This window comes from Rhinatrema bivittatum, chromosome 5, assembly GCF_901001135.1.
Source record: "Rhinatrema bivittatum chromosome 5, aRhiBiv1.1, whole genome shotgun sequence".
Taxonomy (NCBI): domain Eukaryota; kingdom Metazoa; phylum Chordata; class Amphibia; order Gymnophiona; family Rhinatrematidae; genus Rhinatrema; species Rhinatrema bivittatum.
Genome location: NC_042619.1, coordinates 339213108 through 339239347, shown reverse-complemented (window position 1 = coordinate 339239347; position 26240 = coordinate 339213108). Strand labels below are relative to the sequence as shown.

The window sequence follows — 26240 nt, the reverse complement described above, 5'->3', positions numbered from 1 at the left end:
CACATCACCTCTCTGACCAGTCTCTCTAAGTCACACAGTGCTTTCTCTCTCTTACTTACACATGTTCTCTCTGTCTCACATACAAGATCTCAGTAAAACACATGCTCTCTCTATCTCACTTACACACAAGCTGTCAATCACACACATGCTTTCTCTCACAGACTCTCAATCACACACACAGTCTCTCACTTATACACTTGTTAGCTGGATGGCTGGCTAACTGTTTCTTGCTGGCTCCCTCCCTCCCTCCCTCCCCTGGAGCACAAATGGTAGCTGCAGCAGTCTCCTGTAACCCCCTGTAACGGCCCAGGAAAGAAGAATACCATTGACTATGGGGGCTAACACTGCTGTCTCCCTTGCTGATTGCCGGCTGCTTCAGTGTTTGCTTCAGATCTGTGCTGCTGCTTGGGGCAAATGCTGCTGCTAGAGCCGCTACTTTTCAATGCAGCATGGCCTTTTCTTCCCGTGTGCCCCGCTACACATCACTTCCTCTTCTGGGTCGTGGGGGCAGGAAGAAGAAAAGGCTATGGTGCAGTTGCTGGCTTCAGGGAACACTGCTGCTGTTCCCATCCAGCCAGGTTTGAACGTTCAGGTAGCCTGGGTGGCAACAGCAGTAGTGGAAGAATGTTTGCCTCTCGCTCAGTTGAGGAAGAGGAGAGAAGAGCAATGAGAGGCTGGGTAGCCCGTGACACACCTGCTGGTGCTTGGCTATACACTGGTGGAGAATCACTGGTCTAAGAGGTATAGTATGCACAAAATAAACGGGTTTGGGTTGCAAAGAGAGATAATTAGACAGAGGAACATGACCAGCTAGATTTTGGTAAATTTTTAGCTGCAAACCTAGCTAGTTAGGTTTGGCTGAAAAATGTCCTAAAAATAATCAGTTAAAATTAACTGATTGTCTTATCTGTTCAATGGGTCTTTGAAAATTGGTCCCTTTATTCCTTTTTAAAAGTATTGTTATGCAGGTCATTAACATTTATTTATTTATTTATTTATTTATTTATAAACTTTTCTATACCGTTGCTAAGTTAAATACCATCGCAACGGTTTACATGTAGGCACATATTTAATGAGGGTAAAAGCGTACTATAGTACATTCTAACAGGTGCCGTTAAAGGTTCGGTTTACAATATATCATTAGACATAGACATTTCGCGAAGTAGTTCATGACCAGTTGTACCAAGGTACTTACACGGGTGGTTTTATCACACATAGTATTATAGTTATGTTTGTTGTGGTGTAGAGTTCATAGACTAATCTATTGTAAAGTTCTACTTACTGTGTGGCTGTGCCTTTCTGTTTTTTCCTGAATAATTTCTCTCTATTCTTTTGTCTCTTTGTAAAATGCTTGTTTAAAAAGCCATGTTTTTAAACTTTTCTTGAATGTCTTTAGATCACTTTGTAGTCTGATCTCTGGAGGCATTGTGTTCCAGATTATGGGTCCTGCTAATGATAGGGCTCTCTCTCTCACTTGGGTCAGTCTTGCTGTTTTAACTGATGGAATGGTTAGGAGTGCTTTATTTGCTGATCAGAGATTCCTGTGTGGCGTGTGTACCCGTAATGCTGTGTTTAGCCAATCTGATTTCTCATCATAAATTAGTTTGTGAATGATACATAGGGTTTTGTATTTAATTCTGTGTTCAATTGGTAGCCAATGTAACTCTGCTAGGGTTTCAGTTATATGGTCCTGCCTTCTTTTTCCGGTTAGTATTCTAGCTGCTGTGTTCTGTAGTATTTGCAGTGGTCTTAATGTCGTATTTGGTAGTCCTAGCATAAGGGCATTGCAGTAGTCTGTGCTGGAGAAAATTAGTGCCTGTAGTATTGTTCGGAAATCATTTTGAGTTAGTAGTGGTTTAAATTTTCTGAGTACCATGAGCTTTGCATAACCTTCCTTTACTTTTAGTGATATGTGTTGTTTCAGATTGATTTCAGGGTCTATAATTATTCCCAGGTTACGTACTTTTCCAGTTAGTTCAATTTTCTGGTTGTCTTTGAGAATTATTGAGGTTTGACTGATTTCAGAGTTTTTTCGTTCTAAGTGTAGAAATTCTGTTTTATCAATATTAATTACAAGTTCCATTTGTGTCAGTAGTTGTTTTATAATGCTTAGATACATGTTGGCTAGGTTTAATGTTTCCTCTAAAGTGTCGTCTATGGGTAGAATTAGTTGGATATCGTCGTCGTCGTAAATGTAGTGGATAATTCCTAGTCCTGCAAGTAGGTGGCATAATGGCAGCATGTATATGTTAAAAAGGGTCGCAGATAGTGCTGATCCCTGTGGAACTCCTGTTTTGAGATTAATTTTTTCTGATACTGTGTTGTTGATCTGAACTTGGAAAAACCTGTTTTTTAGATATGAACTGAACCATTTTAATGTTTGGCCGTGTAATCCGATTTCTTCCAGTCTATTTAGTAGTATTTTATGGTTTACTGTGTCAAAGGCTGCCGATAGGTCAAGCATTAGTAGAATATAGTGTTTACCACTATCAAAGCCTCTCAGGATGTTATCTGTTAAAAAGAGGAGAAGAGTCTCAGTGCTGTAGTATTTTCGAAAACCGTGTTGAGATGGGTACAGTATGTTATTGTTATCCAGGTGTTCAGCTAGCTGTTTCTGTACTGTTTTATCGATTAGTTTAGCTATTAAAGGAAGATTTGATACTGGTCTGTAGTTGTTTAGGATAAGGGGATCACTGTTTTTTTTCTTAATTATAGGTTTTATTATTGTTCCTTTCAGTATATCTGGCATTGTTCCTTCTTCTAGGGATAGGTTTATGATTTTAGTCAGCGTATGGGCGACTATGTTAGCTGAATTCTTCAGTTCAATTGTAGGTATTGTGTCAATTTTGTGTGGGGCGGGATTTACATTTTTTAGCATCTGTTCCACTTCCATTTCTGATATCCCATTTCATACCTGCTTATATGAAATTAATAATGCGATATAACTTATTTTTATTTGAAAGGTTGATAAAGACTTCATTCCTGGGCTGATGTATATCCGCGACAATGAGGCAACCTGTGAAGAGTTTGAGGCCATGAGTCTTCCTTTTACTGTACCAAGTGCAAGTGGTCAGGACATTCAGCTAAGCTCTAAGTATACCCACATTACACTGGAGAACCGAGCCGAATATGTCCGACTGGCAATAAACTACAGGTCTGTACATCTGAATTTGCACTACTGCTTAAATTTTACATTACAGGTTTATACAATATAATTTTATATAGTTTTTCTTGCAAATGTGATAAAAACAATTGATAGTCATTGTAACAAATGCAACAAAATATTAGAATCAATGTCAGAAAATAAAAATGAAAGAATATACAGCTGCACGGTGGGCATGACCAAGAGATTTTCTATTATGTGTTTAAAACAAATTAAGTTAATGGATAAAAAATCATAGATCAATATCAAGCAGGATTTAAATATGATAAGAATTAGTCCGAAGAAGAAGTATGGATGTTGGGGAGATACCAGTTCCAGAGATGGTTTTCGAGGGTGATGAGTCAGATGAACTGAACCAAATCACTGAACATGGAAGATGTAGTAGGCCAGATTGACAAACTAAAGAGTAGCAAATCACTTGGACTGGATGGTATGCATCCTAGGGTTCTGAAGGAACTCAAAAATGAAATTTCAGATCTATTAGTTAAAATTTGTAACCTATCATTAAAATCATCCATTGTACCTGAAGACTGGAGAGTAGCCAATGTAACACCAATATTTTAAAAGGGATCCAGGGGCGATCCAGGAAACTATAGAACTGACTTCAGTGCCGGGAAAAATAGTGGAAACTATTCTAAAGATGAAAAACACATCACAGAGCATTTATAAAGACATGGTTTAATGGAACACAGTCAACATGGATTTACCCAAGAGCACATATATAAAGATCATGTCTCCATTTCAATGAATCTCAGAGATTGGACTATTTTGTGGCGTCTAATCTATCTTGTTATCCTTACGGCTTTCTTAACAGCCTACCCTCCTGTTTTGTTGTTACAAAATGGTTAAAAGACAGGAAACAGAGAGTAGGATTAAATGCTCAATTTTCTCAGTGGAAAAGGGTAAACAGAGGAGTGCCTCAGGGATCTGTACTTGGACCACTGCTTTTCAATATATTTATAAATGATGCGGAAAGGAATATGACGAGTGAGGTTATCACTGTCGGGATGCCCTAATTCTAATGCATCATTAGTATCCTTTGAAGATACCTCTCTCCGAACCAAGTGCTGCTGAGTGACTGTCAGCTTTCCCCTTTGTTCTAGTTTAAAAGCTGTTCTATCTCCTTTTTTAAAGGTTAGCGACAGCAGTCTGGTTCCACCCTGGTTAAGGTGGAGTCCATCCCTTCGGAAGATACTCCCCCTTCCCCAAAAGGTTCCCCGGTTCCTAACAAAACTGAATCCCTCTTCCTTGCACCATCGTCTCATCCACGCATTGAGACTCCGGAATTCTGCCTGCCTCGGGGTGGGAGGGTTCGGAAATCCAAACAGTCTAACTTCAGTTAGTCAGCCAGAGTGACTCATTGCTCTCTTGATTAACAAATGTTGGTCCCTATTCAAACACAATCACACTACCTCAACACCTTTCCAAGGTGAATAACTGAACTGAACTATTCAACTTTTTTACTTAGGTATACACTGCTCCTAGCTTATTTCTAGCTTCTGGCTACTTTTTGGGGTTTGTTTTTTTGTGGGTTGTTTTTTTTCAATACAAACACTCAGTTTGTATTAAATACACTCAGTTCTTTAAAAGTCTGTAGAACACTCAGTTCTGCAGACTTATAAAAATAAACACACTACCTACTGATTACTAGCTACCCTTATTGACTATTTAAAAATACAAACAGTCTAACTTGTTTATTCACTGCCTTTCTGACTATTAAAGGCACAAACACACTAAATAATATTCCCAAATAGTTAACTTTGCCCCAATACTTTTAAAAAAGACAATGTCCCAAGCAAAAACTTACTGATTCCTTTCAGCCACCAGCAAGGTGATCCTCTCCTCTCAGTGTTCCCACTGGAATAAACATCCTGCATGAGACTAAATGCACAATTGAATCTTTATGGGTAGAAATCCCTTGTGTGTCGGGGAAGACTATAGTGATAGGACTATACTACCGTCCACCTGGTCAAGATGGTGAGACTGACAGTGAAATGCTAAGAGAAATTAGGGAAGCTAACCAAATTGGTAGTGCGGTAATAATGGGAGACTTCAATTACCCCAATATTGACTGGGTAAATGTATCATCGGTACATGCTAGAGATATAAAGTTCCTGGATGGAATAAATGACTTTTTTTTAAATTTAATTTTTATTGAATTTTCAAATTATACATAAAGACACTGAGGCAGATTTTATAAATTTGCGCAAGTGCATGCTTTTGTTCGCGCACCAGGCGGATTTTATAAGATACGAGAGTAGCCGCGCATATCTTATAAAATCCGGGGTCGGCACACGCAAGGGGGTGCACATTTGTGCAACCTGCGTGCGCCGAGCCCGGCGCGCCCTGCCTGTTCCTTCCGAGGCCGCTCCGAAATCGGAGCGGCCTCGGAGGAAACTTTCTTTCCCACCCCCCCGCACCTTCCCCTCCCTTCCCCTACCTAACCCACCCCCCGGCCCTATCTAAACCCCCCCCCTACCTTTTGTTGGCAGATTTACGCCTGCTAGCAGGCTGCTGGCGTGCCATCACCCGACCCGGGGGCTGGTTCGGAGGCCTCGACCACGCCCCCGGGCCGGCACCACGCTCCCGCTCCCGCCCCGAACTGCCCCCTGACCCTGGACACGCCCCCTCCACACCCCTTTTACGAAGCCCCGGGACTTACGCGCTTCCCGGAGCTGTGCGCTCGCCGGTGCCTATGCAAAATAGGCGCGCCGGCGCGCGAGGGTCCTGCACGCGTAAATATGGCCGGATTTACACGCGCAGGGCATTTAAAATCCGGCCCACTGTTACTGCAGAGAAAATATAAATCCCATAAGAAAGCACTTACATTCAGTACTAAATCTGTAACAAAGTCTAATCAAAACTTATAAGTAATTTGAGGGGGGCAAGAACATTTTAAGCAGAATACTTCCAAGTTAATTTTACTACTGAAAAGAAAACATAGCACATGCTCTGTTTACTTTTTTCTATTAACCAACCTACTCCTGAGAATACTTTAGGAATGGGAATCTAAATATTTCCTGCTCAACTTCATTAAATATATATCTATTTCCTTGATAAACAATTATACAGCAATATGGAAAACTTAAGAAATATTTTGCTTCTCTAGAAATGACTTAATTTCTCATCTGAAGAAACAGATTCTTTTTTGCTGCATTGCTCTTTTATGGAGCAATTGATTCAGGAACCGACAAGAGAGGGAGCAATTTTAGATCTAATTCTCAGTGGAGCACAGGATTTGGTGAGAGAGGTAACGGTGGTGGGGCCGCTTGGCAATAGTGATCATAATATGATCAAATTTGAATTAATGACTGTAAGGGGGACAGTAAGCAAATCCATGGCTCTCGTGCTAAACTTTCAAAAGGGAAACTTTGATAAAATGAGACAAATTGTTAGAAAAAACTGGAAGGAGCAGCTACAAAGGTAAAAAATGTGCAAGAGGCTTGGTCATTGTTAAAAAAAAATACCATCCTAGAAGCACAGTCCAGATGTATTCCACACATTAAAAAAGGTGGAAAGAAGGCAAAACGATTATCGGCATTGTTAAAAGGGGAGGTGAAAGAAGCTATTTTAGCCAAAAGATCTTCATTCAAAAATTGGAAGAAGGATCCAACAGAAGAAAATAGGATAATGCATAAGTGTTGGCAAGTTAAATGTAAGACATTGATAAGACAGGCTAAGAGAGAATTTGAAAAGAAGTTGTCCGTAGAGGCAAAAACTCACAGTAAAAACGTTTTAAAATATATCCGAAGCAGAAAGCCTGTGAGGGAGTCAGTTGGACCGTTAGATGATCGAGGGGTTAAAGGGGCACTTAGAGAAGATAAGGCCATCGCGGAAAGTTGAAATGATTTCTTTGCTTCGGTGTTTACTGAAGAGGATGTTGGGGAGGTACCCCTACTGGATAAGGATTTCATGGGTAATGATTCAGATGGACTGAACAAAATCACAGTGAACCTAGAAGATGTGGTAGGCCTGATTGACAAACTGAAGAGTAGTAAATCACCTGGACCGGATGGTATACACCCCAGAGTTCTGAAGGAACTCAAAAATGAAATTTCAGACCTGTTAGTAAAAATTTGTAACCTATCATTAAAATCATCCATTGTACCTGAAGACTGGAGAATGGCTAATGTCACCCCAATATTTAAAAAGGGTTCCCAGGGCGATCCAGGAAACTACGGACTGGTTAGCCTAACTTCAGTGCCAGGAAAAATAGTGGAAAGTGTTCTAAACATCAAAATCACAGAACATATAGAAAGACATGGTTTAATGGAACAAAGTCAGCATGTCTTTACCCAAGGGAAGTCTTGCCTCACAAATCTGCTTCACTTTTTTGAAAGAGTTAATAAACAAGTGGATAAAGGTGAACCGGTAGATTTAGTATACTTGGATTTTCAGAAGGAGTTTGACAAAGTTCCTCATGAGAGGCTTCTAGGAAAAGTAAAAAGTCATGGGATAGGTGGCGATGTCCTTTCGTGGATTGCAAACTGGCTAAAAGACAGGAAACAGAGAGTAGGATTAAATGGACAATTTTCTCAGTGGAAGGGAGTGGGCAGTGGTGTGCCTCAGGGATCTGTATTGGGACCCTTACTTTTCAATATATTTATAAATGATCTGGAAAGAAATACGACGAGTGAGATAATCAAATTTGCAGATGATACAAAATTGTTCAGAGTAGTTTAATCACAAGCAGGTTGTGATAAATTGCAGGAAGACCTTATGAGACTGGAAAATTGGGCATCCAAATGGCAGATGAAATTTAATGTGGAGAAGTACAAGGTGATGCATATAGGGAAAAATAACCCATGCTATAGTTACACAATGTTAGGTTCCATATTAGGTGCTACCACCCAAAAAAGAGATAACACATTTAAATCGTCAGTTCAGTGTTCTGTGGCAGTCAAAAAAGCAAACAGAATGTTGGGAATTATTAGAAAGGGAATGGTGAATAAAACAGAAAATGACATAATGCCTCTGTATCGCTCCATGGTGAGACCGCATCTTGAATACTGTGTACATTTCTGGTCGCCGCATCTCAAAAAAGATATAATGGCGATGGAGAAGATACAGAGAAGGGCAACCAAAATGATAAGGGGAATGGAACAGCTCCCCTATGAGGAAAGACTAAAGAGGTTAGGACTTTTCAGCATGGAGAAGAGACAGCTGAGGGGGTATATGATAGAGGTGTTTAAAATTATGAGAGGTCTAGAATGGGTAGATGTAAATCAGTTATTTACTCTTTCGAAAAATAGAAAGACTAGGGGGCACTCCATGAAGTTAGCATATGGCACATTTAAAACTAATCAGCGAAAGTTCTTTTTCACTCAACGCACAATTAAACTCTGTAATTTGTTGCCAGAGGATGTGGTTAGTGTAGTTAGTATAGCTGTGTTTAAAAAAGGATTGGATAAGTTCTTGGAGGAGAAGTCCATTACCTGCTATTAATTAAATTGACTTACAGAATAGCCACTGCTATTACTAGCAACGGTAACATGGAATAGACTTAGTTTTTGGATACTTGCCAGGTTTTTATGGCCTGGATTGGCCACTGTTGGAAACAGGATGTTGGGCTTGATGGACCCTTGGTCTGACCAAGTATGGCATGTTCTTATGTCACACAAACCTAGCAACTGTTCCGTGACTGCTGTCTCCCCTCCTTTCACATTTTGAAAATGGTACCCTCGCGTAACCTGATGGTACCCTATCCATTGATGCCACCCTAGGTGACTGCCTAGTCCACCTAATGGTCGTATCAGCCCTGCCTATGAGGCACATCATATGGCTTTCCTTCAGTAGTGCTTCCTTCTTGCCACCCTTCTATACAGGCCAAGGTTTTGGAGTTTTCTTGAAATTGTTGAACAGTCAGTGTCTTCCCCAGTCTCAACCAGAGTAGTTCTTTTCTAGTCATCTAGGCCTCACAGTGAACTTCTCACATGTAACAGCATGATGCCCATAGACAAAGGACTGGCAGCGAGGGGTTTTATGCCTAGAGTAGGAGTCCCAGTTTATGGGTACGTTCAAAATTTTGTACGCTAGTTACATGTCTGTGTTGACTAAGCCTAAATCCAACCTTTGACCTTCTGCAGCATTTTCCTTAACACACAGCAACTGACTTTGGATGGATAGCCTGATTGTTACAATGTCTTGGTGATGCCAAAATGTTTATACTTTATAATGATGGACCTGACAGTGCTCCAAGTGATATTCAAACACACTAAAAGGTTGTTTTTTTTTGTTGTTGTCAAAATACTTTTTATTCAGCAGCAAAATTAGAAACAAATACAAATGGGATCCCAAAAAAACATTCCTGAAACACCCAGATGAGAACAAGTATGCATAACTATGTATGTATATCCTTACAGATATATACTTTTGTAACAGTATAAATCAAATAAGATGTACATTCTCATAGGACAAGCAGGATGGTAGTCCTCACATATGGGTGACATCTCAGGATGGAGCCCAATCACGGAACACTTTTGTCAAAGTTTCTAGAACTTTGACTGGCCCCACTGAGCATGCCCAGCATGGTAGAAACCCTGCATCCAGTAGGGGTCTCCCTTCAGTCTCTTTTTTTCCGCGCAGCTTTTGCCACGGGGACTTAGGAGCTCTCTCACAAGTTCCTGACAGGAGTTTTTTTTCCTCAGGAATTTCTTTGCAAATTGCAAAGGTTTATACCCCCTTGTGGTCTCCTTTCTTCGCCGTCGATAGCCGCATCCGTACAGTAAGTTTTTACCCGTTTTTCGGTCAGTTCCCGTCAGGGACCGGTATAAGCCTCACAGGCACCAATCGCGACCGGCCTAAATTTTCGTCGGTGCTCTGAACGTCCTAGGACAATGTCCATCACAGACCCTCAACAGATCTGTGTACTTTGTCTGGGCCCAACACATGACATGGACTCATGTACCAACTTGTTGCATCCGTCGCTGCTCAATGCCCTCACTCTGCCCTCTCTACCTCTGTGGCAACTCCCTTTGGGTCTGATGGACGGCCGCTGCCGTGGCGTCTCCATGCATTCTCCCTCCGGCGTCCCCGGACCTGCTCGATGCTGCGGATCCACCATGTTGCCTGATGACGTAGGGCGCGCGCGCGCTCCGACTAATGTACCAGCAAGGGCGCGAACCTCAGGGGCGTCCCCTGAACTGACGTCATCCGCTTCCAATATAAAAGTTCTCAGTAAATGCTAACAGATTGAGTTAGCAAGGATTCGTCCAAGCTACTCTGCCTCTTCGGACTTACCAGGGATACCTCGGGGGCCTCGCTCTCTTTTCTTTATTTCAGATTGCAGTTAGGTACTTTCTCCTCAAGAGCCCATGTTCCTGAACACTCTGAAGATTCTCTACTGTCTGGAAGCTATCGCAGATACAGGCATTGTGAGGTACTGTTTCAGATTGCAGATAGGAACCGGTACTTACTCCGCGAGGGCCCGTGTTCCTGAACACTGTGAAGATTCTCTACTGTCTGGAAGGTATCGCAGATATAGGCATTGTGAGGTACTATTTCAGATTGCCGATAGGAACCGGTACTCACTCCTCGAGGGCCCATGTTCCTGAATACTCTGAAGATTCTCTACTGCCTGGAAGCTATCGCAGATACAGACATTTTTGAGTTACCATCGCACTCTCAGAGCTTTCCCTGGAACCAAGTACTCGCTCCTCGAGGGCCTAACCCTTTCCAGTCACAAATGTGAGTTTTGTCATCCAGTTCTGGCTATGTACATTGCATACCCTGTCTACTCACTTTCTATAGTTTCTCTACAACTCATCCGGCATATCAGCTCACTACTGCCACCTCTGGTGGTTCTATTAATCTGTCTAATAAAAGAACTATCTGTGTCTGTCTCCATAACCAAGCCTAGCCGGTGGTCCCTCTAAGGATATCTTCCTGGGGGCGCTGTCATCTGCCATTGGCCCAAGGATTCACCTATCTACCTTCCTCTACAGCCGACTGCCCTCTCCAAGCACTCCGCTGGTACAGATTGCTACTCCTTCCCATCAGGGACTTCAGCAACAGTTCATTACAGATTGTTATCTACTCCCCTTACAGGAACTGAGCATATCAGATTACTATCTCTGCAGTCTATACCTACAAGATTTCTAACTCCTCTCTCTCCGGGAGTCAGATCCCTAACACATTGCTAACTCCTCCCTCTCCAGGAGGAGATTCATAACAGATTGCTAACTCCTCCCTCTTCAGGAGGAGATTCACAACAAGATTGCTAACTCCCTAGCAAATTCATAACAGATTGCTAACTCCAGTGGATCCGGCTTTAAAAATTGGAGAAGCAGTACTCCTGGGAATCCAGCTTAAGGTATGGGATGTCAGTAACCCATGGACCCGGCACACCTATCCGCTTTGCAGGCTTTACCAGGCCTGGCTCAACACTTCTCAGAACAGCAAGAAACCTTGGAGAAACTTACTGCAGCATTTCATCAGCTTCACACACAGAAGATACAAGGCACAGCTTCTACCCAAGAAGGTCAGTTACAGGAGGTAACTTTAAGGACTGCTGTTCACTGGCTGCTCCTATTCGCTTCTTTGGAGAACTCCAGAAGACGCGGGGCTTTTGAACCAGTGCAGCTTACATTTCACTTTACAACCTTTATTGTTTCCCACGGGTCTCTCTAAGACCACCTACATCCTGTCGTATTTGGATGGGAGAGCCTTGTCTTGGGCATCTACCTTGTGGGAATGCAAGGACCCTATTTTGCAGGACATAGAAGGATTTATGGGCTTGTTTAAATCCGTTTTTGATTACCCTTCTCGTAATACTGTTGCCGGTTTTGCTTTAGTGGACTGGAAGCAAGGAACTGATCATTGGCTGAATTTGCCATAGAATTCAAGACTCTTGCAGCGGAACTTCGCTAGAACCCCAGATGTCTCAAGACTCTCTTCTGCAGAGGCCTGGATACCCACTTGAAAGACGAGCTGGCCGCTCACCAGACACCTGACTCGCTGGAAGAATTGATAGCCTTAGCTGCTCGGATTGATTGTCGGCTCCGAGACAAGGTGAAGGAATTCTGGCCCAAAGTGTTAACTGGGTTGAAACAGGCCAGTACCCCTGCACCTCGGAAAGGTTCCAGCAATTCCTGCTGTTGATAAAGAGGAACCAATGCAAATTGGTCGTGGTCACTTGACCTCAATAGAGAGAAGATTCCGGAATAAACGCGGCCTGTGCATGTACTGTGGTCAGCCCGGCCATGATGTCTCTACATGCTCCATACATCCGGGAAACAGACGGGCCTAAGTCCTGCGGGAGGACTGTTCTTGGGCCATACGGCATTATCTCCTTCGCTCTCTCGTTCAGTCTCTGTGACCACTGAACCAGCGACGGTTCAGACCCCTGCCCTGGTGGACTCAGGGGCAGGAGGCAACCTTATTCTCAGACATCTTGTGGAAGACCTGAGGAGTCCCTTCGTCAAATTAGAAGATCCAGTATTGTATCATAACTTGAAGTGGGCTTTGGACGTTCCTTTACATCGCCACTTCTCCTTGAAGATCTTAATGACATCCACAGCAGTTCTACTCTGGCTGCTGATATTCATAGCAGTTGCTATTTTCGCCATAGCTAGATGGCGCTCTACATCTTTACCGTCTTCACGGACTATTTCTCAGAGATATCTGCTATTATTGTTTCACTCGGAAGTCGTGCCTGAAGGACTACAGCACTTTGGTTCCAAAGAAGATATCTCTAGCTACCAGCCTGTTTGATTTGCTGGTGCTGCCACCATCTCTCTTCCAGCAATACTATGGAAGAGTTATCCAGAAGTGGGTGTTGGACACATCCCAACCTTGCCACCTCTGTGAAGTTTCATTGACGTCCATAGCAGCTAAGCCATTGCTGCTGAATTCAACAACTCATCCAGTTACATTACTGAAGAAGTTACCCTTAGAAGTGGGGTTGGATGTACCCCAACATCTCCACTTCCCCTGAAGGTTCAGTGACGTCCATAGCAGCTAAGCTATTGCTGCTGAATTCTACACCTCATCCAGTGGCATACTGAAGAGTTACCTTTAGAAGTGGGGTTGGACGTACCCCAACATCACCACTTCAGTTGAAGTCTCAGTGGCGTACTGAGGAGTTGCCTTTAGAAGTGGGGTTGGACGTACCCTAACATCGCCATTTCTGTTGAAGTCAGTGGCGTACTGAAGAGTTACCTTTAGAAGTGTGTTGGACGTACCCTAACTTTGCCACTTCCGTTGAAATTTCAGTGGCATCTATAGCAGTTAGCTATTGCTGCTATATGCTACTATCTCTCATCCAGCATCCTCTACTGGAGAGTCATCTTTAGAAGTGGAGTTTGGACATTCTTCAACATCACGACTTCCACTGATTTCGTCAGTGACGTCCACAGCAGCTCCACCCATTGCTGCTGATATCAATTACACTTTGAAAGATTCTTCCAAATCTCAACATCCATCTGTCACCATTGCAGAAGTCAATTTGGAAATCAAGATCAAAGAGATTCTGGATGTTCACAACAGAGGCAAGAATTTTGAATACCTTCTGATTTGGGAAGGCTTCGGCCCCGATTTGATCACTTGGGAGCCTCAGACCTATATCTTGGATATAGAGATGCTTCATCAGTTTCACTTTGCGCATCCTTTGAAACCTGATACCCAAAGAGGAGATCGCCCTTTGAAGGGGGGTACTGTTGCGTCCATCACTGCTCGATGCCCTCACTCCACCCTCTCTACCTCTGTGGTGACTCCCTTTAGGTCTGATGAATGGCCGCTGCCGCGGCGTCTCCATGCCATCTCCCTCCAGCGTCCCCGGACCGGCTCGACGCTGCGGATCCGCCATGTTACTTGATGACGTAGTGTGCGCGCGCCAACTAATGTACCAGCAAGGGCGCAAACATCAGGGGCTTCCAATATAAAAGGTCTCAGTAAACGCTAACAGATTGAGTTAGCAAGGATTCGTCCAAGCTACTCTACCTTCTTGGACTTACCAGGGGTACCCGCTCCTCGGGGGCCTTGCTCTCTTTTCTTTATTTCAGATTTCAGATAGGAACCAGTACTCGCTCCCCAAGGGCCCATGTTCCTGAACACTCTGAAGATTCTCTACTGTCTGGAAGCTATCGCAGATACAGGCATTGTGAGGTACTATTTTATATTGCAGATAGGAACTGGTACTCGCTCCTCGAGGGCCCATGTTCCTGAACACTCTGAAGATTCTCTACTGCCTGGAAGCTATCGCAGATACCTACATTTATGAGTTACCATCGCACTCTCAGAGCTTTCCCTGGAACTACTGTATATTCATACGTTCTCTCTCTCCAGTTTTTCTGTCCTTTATTTCCTGGCTACTCTAGCCCCCAAGTTCATTCTCCCTGTTATTTGTAACTGCGCTTCGGCCTTCCTGTTATATGGTAATGTTCAGTTAATCCCTAAGTTTGATGTAAACCGGCCTGATATGAAGCTTGTCATGAAGTTCGGTATAGAAAAATGTTAAATAAATAAATAAATAAATAAATCAACCAGGTACTCGCTCCTTGAGGGCCTAACCCTTTCCAGCTACTGAGCTTCTTTAAGACCTTTTGTGAGTTTTGTCATCCAGTTCTGGCTATGTACATTGCATACCCTGTCTACTCACTATCTATAGTTTCTCTACAGCTCAGCAACCCTGGGATCGTTGTTCCAGTACCTGAGGGACTTCAGCCCTGCCGGGCATATCAGCTCACTACTGCCACCTCTGGTGGTTCTACTAATCTGTCTAATAAAGAACAGTCTGTGTCTGTCTCCATAACCAAGCCTAGCCGGCGGTCCCTCTCAGGATATCCTCCTGGAGGTGCTGTCATCTGCCATCGGCCCAAGGATTCACCTATCTACCTTCCTCTACAGCCGACTGCCCTCTCCAAGCACTCCGCTGGTACAGATTGCTACTCCTTCCCATCAGGGGCTTCAGCAATAGTTCATTACAGATTGTTATCTACTCCCCTTACAGGAACTGAGCATATCAGATTACTAACTCCGCAGTCTATACCTACAAGATTGCTAACTCCTCCCTCTCCGGGAGTCAGATCTAACAGATTGATAACTCCTCCTTCTCCAGGAGGAGATTCATAACAGATTGCTAACTCCTCCCTCTTCAGGAGGAGATTCACAACAAGATTGCTAACTCCCTAGCAAATTCGTAACACAACTGTGCCCAAATGACCCCGAAGGGCCGCCGGGCTCGGCTAGAAAAAATGGCTTTGTTGTTCCACACAAAGCAGCGTCCACCATCCCAAGCTTCCGCATCATCAGCACCATCGCCGACGAAGTCACGCCAATGGTCGGATATCAATGACTCTCAGTCGATGTCGAAGTCTACTACTTCACTGTCCTTGGTGCCAGACACAGGTAAGGCTGAGCACCAAGAAAAACATAGGCATAGGCACCACAAGATCAGTCCATCAATGCCAGTTGCACCAGTGCCTTCAACTTCCAAGTCTCTCGAGCCACCGAAGAAGAAGCCCCGTGCTGAGGAGCCCCAAACCTCCTCCGAGCCCGGTGCACCGAGGCATTCCCCGCCTTCAGTGGGTGCGGCAGCCGAGACTCCACTGGGACCAGTGGACCCGCCGGTGATGCCCTTCATGCCTCCTACTCTGAACCTGGTGTTAACTGCACCAGCGTTCTGTGAGGAATTGCACCGGATGCTGCAAGAGGCGTTGGTACAGGCCATTCAGGGCCTTCCAAAGCCATCAATGCCGATACCGGTTCCCGTGCCGGCTCCGGAACCGATGCCCACAGATGCTTATTCCTGCTCCTCGACAGGCTGGATGTCCTCATTGGTGCTCTGCCAGTGGCACCGGGGAAAACACCGATACCCCTCAGTCCCTCGATGCCCTTTCATCTCTCCTCAGACGAGGAGGGTTCATCGAGGCCAGAACCGGTTCCAGGGCCTTCTGGATCATTTCAACCAAGGCTTCCACCGAGGTCACTGATGCTGTCAGTGCCCCTTCGTCCTTCACCAATGCTGGACCTGAGACCATTGATGCCGCACCCGAAGCCTTCATTGCTGGCACCGATACCCTCGGTGCCCACACCTCCTCCGGCCGGAGAAGATCCCTTTCTACCGTCTGACCCACCATTGGGGGCTGGGGATCAGCCTTACCAACCGTGGACCGATGACTCATCTGATTCCCAGGACACACTGGAGATATCCCATCTGAGCCTTCGCCACCTGAGGAAGACGCAAGTCTCCACCGGAGGACTTCTCCTTCATTAATTTCATTAAGGAAATGTTGGAGACTATACCTTTTGCCCTGAAACTGAAGAAGACTCCAGATACAAAATGCTGGAGGTCCTTCAGTTTGTCGACGCACCAAAAGAAATAATGTCCATCCCGGTACATGATGTCCTGCTTGATCTTCTGCAGCGCAACTGAGAGCATCCTGGTACGGTCCCTCCGGTCAACCGCAAGACTGATGCCACCTATTTGGTCCAGTTGGCGCCTGGTTTCCAAAAAACACAATTGGCTCATCATTCAGTTTTGGTAGAGTCTGCCCAGAAAAAGGCCAAGAGACCAAGGCCTCATTCTTCGGCACCCCCTGGGAAAGAGCAAAAATTCCTCGATGCTTTATGGCATAGAGTTTTCCATGACTCATTGTTGATTTCTCGTATTGCGGCATATCAACTTTATATGACCCAATATAACAGGAATTTATTCAAGCAATTACAGGAATTTTCTGAGTCTCTCCTGGATCAGTTCCAAGACCAACTGAACTCCATCATAAAAAGGCTTCGATGCAGGTAAGCATGAAGTCAGGTCAGCTTATGACATTTTTGATACGGCTTCCAGGTTATCAGCAGCCGGAATAAGCGCAAGGAGGTGGGCCTGGCTAAAATCAGATTTGCGCCCAGAAGACCGCTTAGCAGACCTTCCCTGTACAGGGGACAATCTGTTTGGAGAAAAAATCCAAGAAACTGTCACACAACTCAAAGATCATAACGAGACGCTGCGGCAGCTTTCTGCTGTACAAGCTGACTTCTCTACCTCTGCTCGCGCCTTGTTGGGACATATGACGTCCTCGGTCCATGTTACCCCAATGGCTCAACTTGCCATGCGAATAACACAGTGGATATTAAAATCCCAGTGGTCCCAGGCTCACCATTCAATGACCAACATTGTCCATGTCACCAGGCAGCTTCATCTCTCACTGGCTTGGTGGATCCAAGAGTCCCACCTGCTCAAAGGGCTACCGTTTCAGGCTCCAGCATCTCAAATAATTCTGACAACTGATGCTTCCACTCTCGGTTGGGGAGCACATGTAAACCACCTGCAAACTCAGGGAACCTGGTCTGCAGCAGAAGTGCAACATCAGATAAACTTTCTGCAGCTCAAGGTGATCAGATATGCCCTTCTAGCCTTCCAGGATTGCTTATCCAACAAGACAATCCTAATCCAAACAGACAATCAAGTAGCGATGTGGTACATCAACAAGCAGGGGGGGACCAGTTCCTACCTCCTGTGTCAGGAAGTAGCGCAAATTTGGGTCTTAGATCTCTTTCATTCCATGCTACTAACAGTGACCTACCTGGCGGGTGTGGACAATGTTCTAGCAGACAAACTCAGTCGTACTTTTCAACCCCCACGAGTGGTCCCTGAACCCCGCGGTGGCAGATCAGATATTTCAGACGTGGAGGTATCTGAGCATCGACCTATTTGCATCAGTTCACAATCGCAAGGTGGAGAACTTCTGCTCCCTACATCGCAGTCAAAAAACTCCACCGATGGACGCCTTCGTCCGCTCCTGGGCAACAGGTCTCCTGTTTGCCTACCCACCACTTCCCCTCATCAGCAAGACTCTCATGAAGCTACACCGGGACAGGGGCCTCATGATTCTCCTAGCCCCCTACTGGCCGCGTCAGGTATGGTTTCCCATCCTTCGCGACCTCTCAATCCGTCCACAAATTCGCCTGGGCACAGATCTGTCTCTGCTATCTCAGAAGAACGGACAACTGCGCCATCCCAACCTCCAGGCTTTGTCACTGACAGCTTGGATGTTGAAAGGCTAATCTTGCGGCCTCTCAATCTCTCGGACTGTGTAGCCCAGGTCCTTGTAGCTTCACGAAAGCCTTCTACTAGAAGATCTTATCATTCTAAATGGCACCTCTCAGAGTCAGGTCTACAAACGTCTTCCATTAGAGTACATGTCAGTGCGGTAGCCACCTTCCATAAGGATACAGGGGATGTCTCTATTTCGACACAACCCTTAGTAGTGTGCTTTATGAAGAGCTTGTTTCACCACAAGCCCCCCACCCCCACCCCTGCTTGGGACCTTAATATGGTTTTAGCTCGACTCATGAAACCTCCGTTGAGCCTCTGCATTCCTGCGAGCTACAGCATCTCACGTGGAAGGTGCTCTTCCTTCTTGCTTTGACCTCTGCTAGCAGAATCAGTGAGCTGCAGTCGTTGGTTACTTACCCCCCTTACACAAAGTTCCTTCATGATTCGGTGGTCCTTCGCACTCATCCTAAATTTCTACCGAAAGTAGTCTCTGAAATCCATTTAAATCAATCTATCGTTTTACTTACTTTCTTTCCAAAACCCCACTCTCATCCAGGTGAGCTGGCTCTGCATTCCTTGAACTGCAAGCATGCGCTAACCTTTTATTTGGAACACACTACAGGCCATAGGAAGTCCACCCAGCTATTTGTCTCCTTCGATAAAATTAAGCTGGGTATCCCGGTGGGAAAGCAGACCCTGACCTCCTGGCTGGCGGACTGTATTTCCTTCTGCTACCAACAAGCAGGCCTTCCGCTACAGGGACGCATTAAAGCGCACTGTATTAGAGCAATGGCAATGTCGGTACCACACCTTCGGTCTGTACCTCTTTGCTGACATCTGCAGAGCTGCTACATTGAGTTCTCTCCATACCTTTGCAGCCGATTATTACCTGAACAAAGCTGGCACACAAGATTCTATCTTTGGCCAGTCTGTTCTGCGCAATTTATTCTCAGCTTAATACCCAACTTCCTTCCAACACCCCGCTGGGAATTTCAGGCTGCCCGTTATCCAAAATCACCCCTTTTGGATGTGCCAGTTGCACGTCTTTGGGTGCTTTTGGTACATTGCTTGGGCAGCCTCAGCTCACTATTCACCCATCTGTGAGGACTACCATCCTGCTTGTCCTGTGAGAAAGCAAAGTTGCTTACCTGTAACAGGTGTTCTCACAGGACAGCAGGATGTTAGTCCTCTCGAAACGCACCCGCCAACCCGCGAAGTTGGGTACACTTGCGATTAGTTATTTTATTTTTCACATTTACTTTTTGCTATACACGAGACTGAAGGGAGACCCCTGCTGGATGCTGGGTTGGTACCATGCTGGGCATGCTCAGTGGTGCCAGTCAAAGTTCTAGAAACTTTGACAAAAGTGTTCTGTGATTGGGCTCCATCCTGTGAGAACATCTGTTACAGGTAAGCAACTCTGTTTTACATGCATCATAAAAGGTAGGGATGTGAATCGTTTTTTGACGATTTAAAATATCGTCCGATATATTTTAAATCGTCAAAAAATCGTTAGGGCCACGATACAATACCAATTCCCCCGATTTATCGTTAAAAAATCGTAAATCGGGGGAAGGGGAGGGCAGGAAAACCGGCACACTAAAACCCCCTAAAACCCACCCCCGACCCTTTAAATTAAATCCCCCACCCTCCCGAACCCCCCCCCAATGCTTTAAATTACCTGGGGATCCGGCGGTGGTCCAGAACGGCGGCGGTCCGGAACGGCCCCCTCAATAGAATCGTGTTGTCTTCAGCCGGCGCCAGGTCGTTCAGCGGCGGTCCGGAACCCGCGCTGAACGACCTCCTGCAGTCGATCTCCTGCCGGCGCCATTTTCCGTACGAAAACGATTCGCGGCAAGAAATCGCGCCCGGAACCCCGCTGGACTCCCAGGAAACTTTTGGCCAGCTTGGGGGGGCCTCCTGACCCCCACAAGACTTGCCAAAAGTCCAGCGGGGGTCCGGAACGACCTCCTCCGTCGAATTGTTTTTGTCTATGGCCGCCGCCATTTTGCGGCGGCCATTTTGAAAAATGGCGCCGGCTGAAGACAACACGATTCTATTGAGGGGGCCGTTCCGGACCGCCGCCGTTCTGGACCACCGCCAGATCCCCAGGTAATTTAAAGCATTTGGGGGGGGGGTTCGGGAGGGTGGGGGATTTAATTTAAAGGGTCGGGGTGGGTTTTAGGGGGGTTTAGTGTGCCGGCTCATGATTTTAACGATTTTTCACGATAGTTTACACACCCAAACGGCAACAATACGATTCCCTCCCCCTCCCAGCCGAAATCGATCGTTAAGACGATCGAGGACACGATTCACATCTCTAATAAAAGGCAAACACCCTTAGACTGAAAACATCAAGCATAAGCTGCTTAAATTTTTCTTCTTTTACTTAGAAAACCATCCATCCCTCCCAATCGCACTCCTCTCAACTCTACTTTACATACCACTAATACTCTCATACATACCACTGAAACTGAAACTATTTTCCCCTCCCCTTATCCTACCCTGCTTTACATTTAAACCCCCCACCCCCCCCCCCCATTCATAGATTCCCACTCTTAACACTGCAGAGCCTGTACAGCATAGAGCAAAGGTGGTTATAGATAGGTGTGTGGCCTAGGCTTAGAATTGCATAGCAGATACCTAATCATCTGCATCAAGAGCACTTCCCCAGGTCACCTGATACCTCAAAGCCATGACATTATTCGTGGTTCTGGACGTAATTATTCAAAGAAGATCTTCCAAGCCTGCACATATTGCTTGCCAACTCTATGGTGAGCTACTTTTTTATCTAGCCATTCCATTTGCATGACCATTGACGTTTTTAAATTCCATAAATATATATTTATTTATTTATAAAACTTATAAATCACTTTCCAATTTTATGGTAAAAATTTCAAAATCACATAAAATCATACAAACAATAAAACAATGTACATCCATTAAAACAAAAATAGTAAATTATGTTACCATCCTCTATAACTTCCTCTCCCACTCAAGTAGCAAGGATACATTTACGGGCCGGTGCTAATGCCAGGTGTAGGAATTTCCCATAAGCCTGGAAATGCTTTATTGCTCGGTCACACCTCCTAATAGTACAGCTTCACCTGTGCAAGGAATCTTAATCCCTGTACATGTATCAATCACTGACAATACAGCATCCCAAAATTAGGCAATCTTTCAGCAAATTAGAAAATGGTATATTAATGTGCCATTTGCAGCTTTACATTTTATGCACAGTGGGGTTGAATTCAGTTTCATTTGATGATATTTAATGTTTTCAGTAAAGACATGGGGAAGTAGTTTATACTGCATTTCCTGTAGACTAGACTCTTTAAGGTAAAAATAAAGTAGTTTTAAATAGCTTTTAAAGTATTTCTGGTGGGAGACCTTTACATCCAATTTCCTACACCAATGGTTAAGTAAGTAAGTTAAAGGACAAAGTTGGAAGCATTTTTTGCACAATTTATGCCACTGTGAAATAGAATTGTTCTTAACAGCAGTGACCTGAACTTCTTGTACAAAAGTACATTCCTCTGCCAAAGCCTGATCAGACCACGTCAATGATGTCAAGTAGTGTCAAGCCTGAAGGTAAGCAAAGACGTATGTATTCGGCACTTGATAACTGTCATGCAAAAACTCAAAAGAGAATAAATTTAGTTTATCCGCTTTATGCTTCATATATATCCGCAACATTTCAGATCATGCTCACTCCAAGAATAATAATATTTTTAATATTCTATACCAGGAGCAAAATCTTTGTTGTCAATCAAGGGCAATAACAAGGATTTATGAGCTTCTAAGCCCCATTGACCATGAAACCAGTGTCACGCAAGTCAGCATGGAGGCATCGGAATATTCTAGTTTACTAAATGTTTTAAATCTTTCTCAATAGAGTACAGCAAATACATGGGTGACAATGGCGAAAGCATGCCACTTAACATACCTCTTTCACAGTAAGCATATTTACCTGCTTGCCAATAAACCACAGCAGGCATGCCACATTGAGTGATCTGAGATCTGGAAAATCAAGCATCTCCCCCCCCCCCCCATCTCCTTACTATAAATTAATTTAGCATAATTAACTCTGTCCATCTTCCCTTTCCATATAAAGCTATTGAATGCGGATTTGAGCAACAAGAGATCTGTTGTAGAAAGCCAACAGGGGAGCATCTGCAGCATATATAAATTCTTAGGCACAATCACCATCTTTAAAAACGCACATCTCCCCTTAAAAGAAAAAGGGAGATTTTGCCAATCCTACAGTTGCTTCTTTATGTTTGATATAACATTCACTGTATTTAATGCATATAAAGTATTAAGATCCCTAGGAATCCAAACCCTCAGGTATTTAATTTTATGTAGCACTCAAGTAAACAGAAAAGGGCTACCCCAGGAAAACATAACATTTGAGTCAATTACCAGTGCCTCGGATTTATCAAAGTTCATTTTTAGTCTTGCAACACGCTAAAATTGCTCAAACACAGACACAATAAGAGAAATGCTCTGTTTTAGGTGTGCCACAAAAAGCAGTATGTCACCTGCAAATATAGCTATTTTAAGTGTATGGTCACTCACTGAAATTCCTGGAAAATTTTTGTCCTCAGTCTCACAGCCATCGGCTCAATCTCCAGTATAAACAGGAGAAGGGAAACCACATCTCAACTGAAATTGAGATGAGAGATACCCATTAATCAGGATACATGCACTATGGTTCTTATAGAATATAGTCAGCAAGTATATCATATTCCCGTAAAATCCAAATTGAGTCAAGGCCTACAACATATGCAACATATAACACCATATCAAGGAGTCAAGCGCTTTTTCACCTTCGAGGCTAAGGATTATGGCTTGGCTATTTTGCTGTTGGCTATGCGCCCCAATTAAGCAATATACATTTTTAATACCATGTCATCCTTTGATAAAACCAGTCTGATCAGGGCTTATCGCCTGGAGAAGAATTTCTGTTTGCAAGAACTGCAGCCAAAATGTTCATGTCTATGATAATTAGAGCGATAGGGCGATATTATCATATGATATGTATATTATACAGGAACATCGGTATATAAAAATAAAAAATAAATAAAAATAAATAAATATAATCCAACCTCCAACGGTCCCTTCCTTTTTTATGTTTAAACAACAATTGTAGATTTGTTAATGTCTGAAGATATACCTCCCACTTGATAATGTCATTGTAAAAATTAACTAAAGTGGGGAGTATGGGGAACTTCAGGATCTTAAAAAATTCTGAACCTAAACCGTCAATTCCTGCTGCTTTGCCCAACTTGAGAACTTGGACAACCTAGAAAACTTTCCCATCCCTTATTGGAAAATTCAGTTGATCTAATTGGTCTTGAGGTAGACTGGGCCATTGAAAGCATGTAAAGAAATCTTTTTGCACCTCCCCATCTATTGCTTTATGTGTTGCGCTGGGGTTGACGCAGCCCATAGGGCAAGCCTCATGGGTCCCCACCGTCAGGAGGCGGAGCAGACCAGAAGACGGAGGCCGACTGGAGCTTCACCAGTACCAGCCCTCGTTCCCCCAGGTTGAGCCCTTGGGTACCGGAGCTGGCTGGTCTTAGACGGACCTCCATCAGACGACTCCCAGTGGATGAAGCATCTGGTAGCCAGGAACCAGCAGAGGTATCGAAGGGACTGAGTCAGGTCCAGATGAGGCAGGGATCCAGAGGCCTGGGTGGCAAGGACGGGCCAGGAACAACAATAGGTGACACCCGGGCAGTAGAAGGCCGAAGCCTGATAAGGCCAAATTTAAGGAGATTCAGAAGTACGGTCCATAGCAGGCTGGAGTCGGGGCAGGCGGCAAAGCTAAGTGAGGTACAGTGGAGCAAGGGTCAAAGACAGTAATCAGTCCTGAGCATAGTTCAACATAGCAAGGGTCAAAGCCAGTAATCAATCCTGAGTGTAGTTCCAACAAAGCAAGGGTCAAAGCCAGTAATCAATCCTGAGCGTGGTCCAACGAAGATCAAGCCAGTAATCAGTCCTCAGTGTAGTTCCAATGAAGCAAGGGTCAAAGCCAGAAATCAGTCGAAGGCAAGGCTAGGTAGGAACCAAGAACGAAGTCAGAAACAGAGACTAGAAATGAAATCAGGAACAGAATCCAGGAACAACATAAGAACATGCCATACTGGGTCAGACCAAGGGTCCATCAAGCCCAGCATCCTGTTTCCAAAAGTGGCCAATCCAGACTATAAGAACCTGGCAAGTACCCCAAAACTAAGAATATTCCATGCTACTGTTGCTAATAATAGCAGTGGCTATTTTCTAAGTCAACTTAATTATGGACTTCTCCTCCAAGAACTTATCCAATCCTTTTATAACACAGCTACACTAACTGCACTAACCACGTCCTCTGGCACCAAATTCCAGAATTTAATTGTGAGTTGAGTGAAAAAGAACTTTCTCCGATTAGTTTTAAATGTGCCACATGCTAACTTCATGGAGTGCCCCCTAGTCTTTCTATTATCCGAAAGGGTAAATAACTGATTCACATTAACCCATTCTAGACCTCTCATGATTTTAAACACCTCTATCATATCCCCCCTCAGCCATCTCTTCTCCAAGCTGAAAAGTCCGAACCTCTTTAGTCTTTCCTCATAGGGGAGCTGTTCCATTCCTTTTATCATTTTGGTCACCATTCTCTGTACCTTCTCCATCGCAACTATATCTTTTTTGTGATGCGGCGACCAGAATTGTACACAGAATTCAAGGTGCGGTCTCACCATGGAGTGATACAGAGGCATTATGACATTTTCCGTTTCCTTCACCATTTCCTTTCTAATAATTCCCAACATTCTGTTTGCTTTTTTGACTGCCACAGCACACTGAACCGATGATTTCAATGTGTTATCCACTATGACACCTAGATCTCTTTCTTTGGTGGTGGCTACTAATATGGAACCTAACATTGTGTAACTATAGAATGGGTTATTTTTCACCTTGCACTTATCCACATTAAATTTCATCTGCCATTTGGATGCCCAATTTTCCAGTCTCACAAGGTCTTCCTGCAATGTATAACAATCTGCTTGTGATTTAACTACTCTGAACAATTTTGTATCATCTGCAAATTTGATTACCTCACTTGTTGTATTTCTTTCCAGATTATTTATAAATATATTGAAAAGTATGGATCCCAATACATATCCCTGGGGCACTCCACTGCCCACTCCCTTGCACTGAGAAAATTGTCCATTTAATCCTACTCTCTGTTTCCTGTCTTTTAGCCAGTTTGTAATCCACAAAAGGACATTGCCACCTATCCCATGACTTTTTACTTTTCCTAGAAGCCTCTCATGAGGAACTTTGTCAAACGCCTTCTGAAAAACCAAATATATTACATCTACCGGCTCACCTTTATCTACATGTTTATTAACTGCTTCAAAAAAGTGAAGCAGATTTGTGAGGCAAGACTTGCGTTGGGTAAAGCCATGCTGACTTTGTTGCATTAAACCATGTCTTTCTATATGTTCTGTGATTTTGATGTTTAGAACACTTTCCACTATTTTTCCTGGCACTGAAGTCAGGCTAACCGGTCTGTAGTTTCCCGGATCGCCCCTGGAGCCCTTTTTAAATATTGGGGTTACATTAGCCACCCTCCAGTCTTCAGGTACAATGGATGATTTTAATGATAGGTTACAAATTTTTACTAATAGGTCTGAAATTTCATTTTTTAGGTCCTTCAGAACCCTGGGGTGTATAACATCCGGTCCAGGTGATTTACTACTCTTCAGTTTGTCAATCAGGCCTACCACATCTTCTAGGCTCACCGTGATTTAGTTCAGTCCATCTGAATCATTACCCATGAAAACCTTCTCCGGTACAGGTATCTGCCCAACATCCTCTTCAGTAAACACAGAAGCAAAGAAATCATTTCATCGTCCGCGATGGCCTTATCTTCTCTAATTGCTCCTTTAACCCCTTGATCATCTAACGGTCCAACTGACTCCCTCACAGTCTTTCTGCTTCAGATATATTTTTTAAAGTTTTTACTGTGAGTTTTTGCCTCTACAGCCAACTTCTTTTCAAATTCTCTCTTAGCCTGTCTTATTTAATATCTTA

General features: G+C 44.0%; 1 protein-coding gene across 1 annotated transcript in view; it reads left to right on the top strand.

The window, feature by feature from the left end:
- The window catches only part of LOC115092958 (E3 ubiquitin-protein ligase HERC2-like), a 2733734-nt gene that overhangs the window by 2658029 nt on the left and 49465 nt on the right, over positions 1-26240 (top strand). Inside the window, 1 exon segment of the mRNA XM_029604466.1 lies at positions 2964-3154. Within this exon segment, the coding sequence (XP_029460326.1) occupies positions 2964-3154 (191 nt within the window).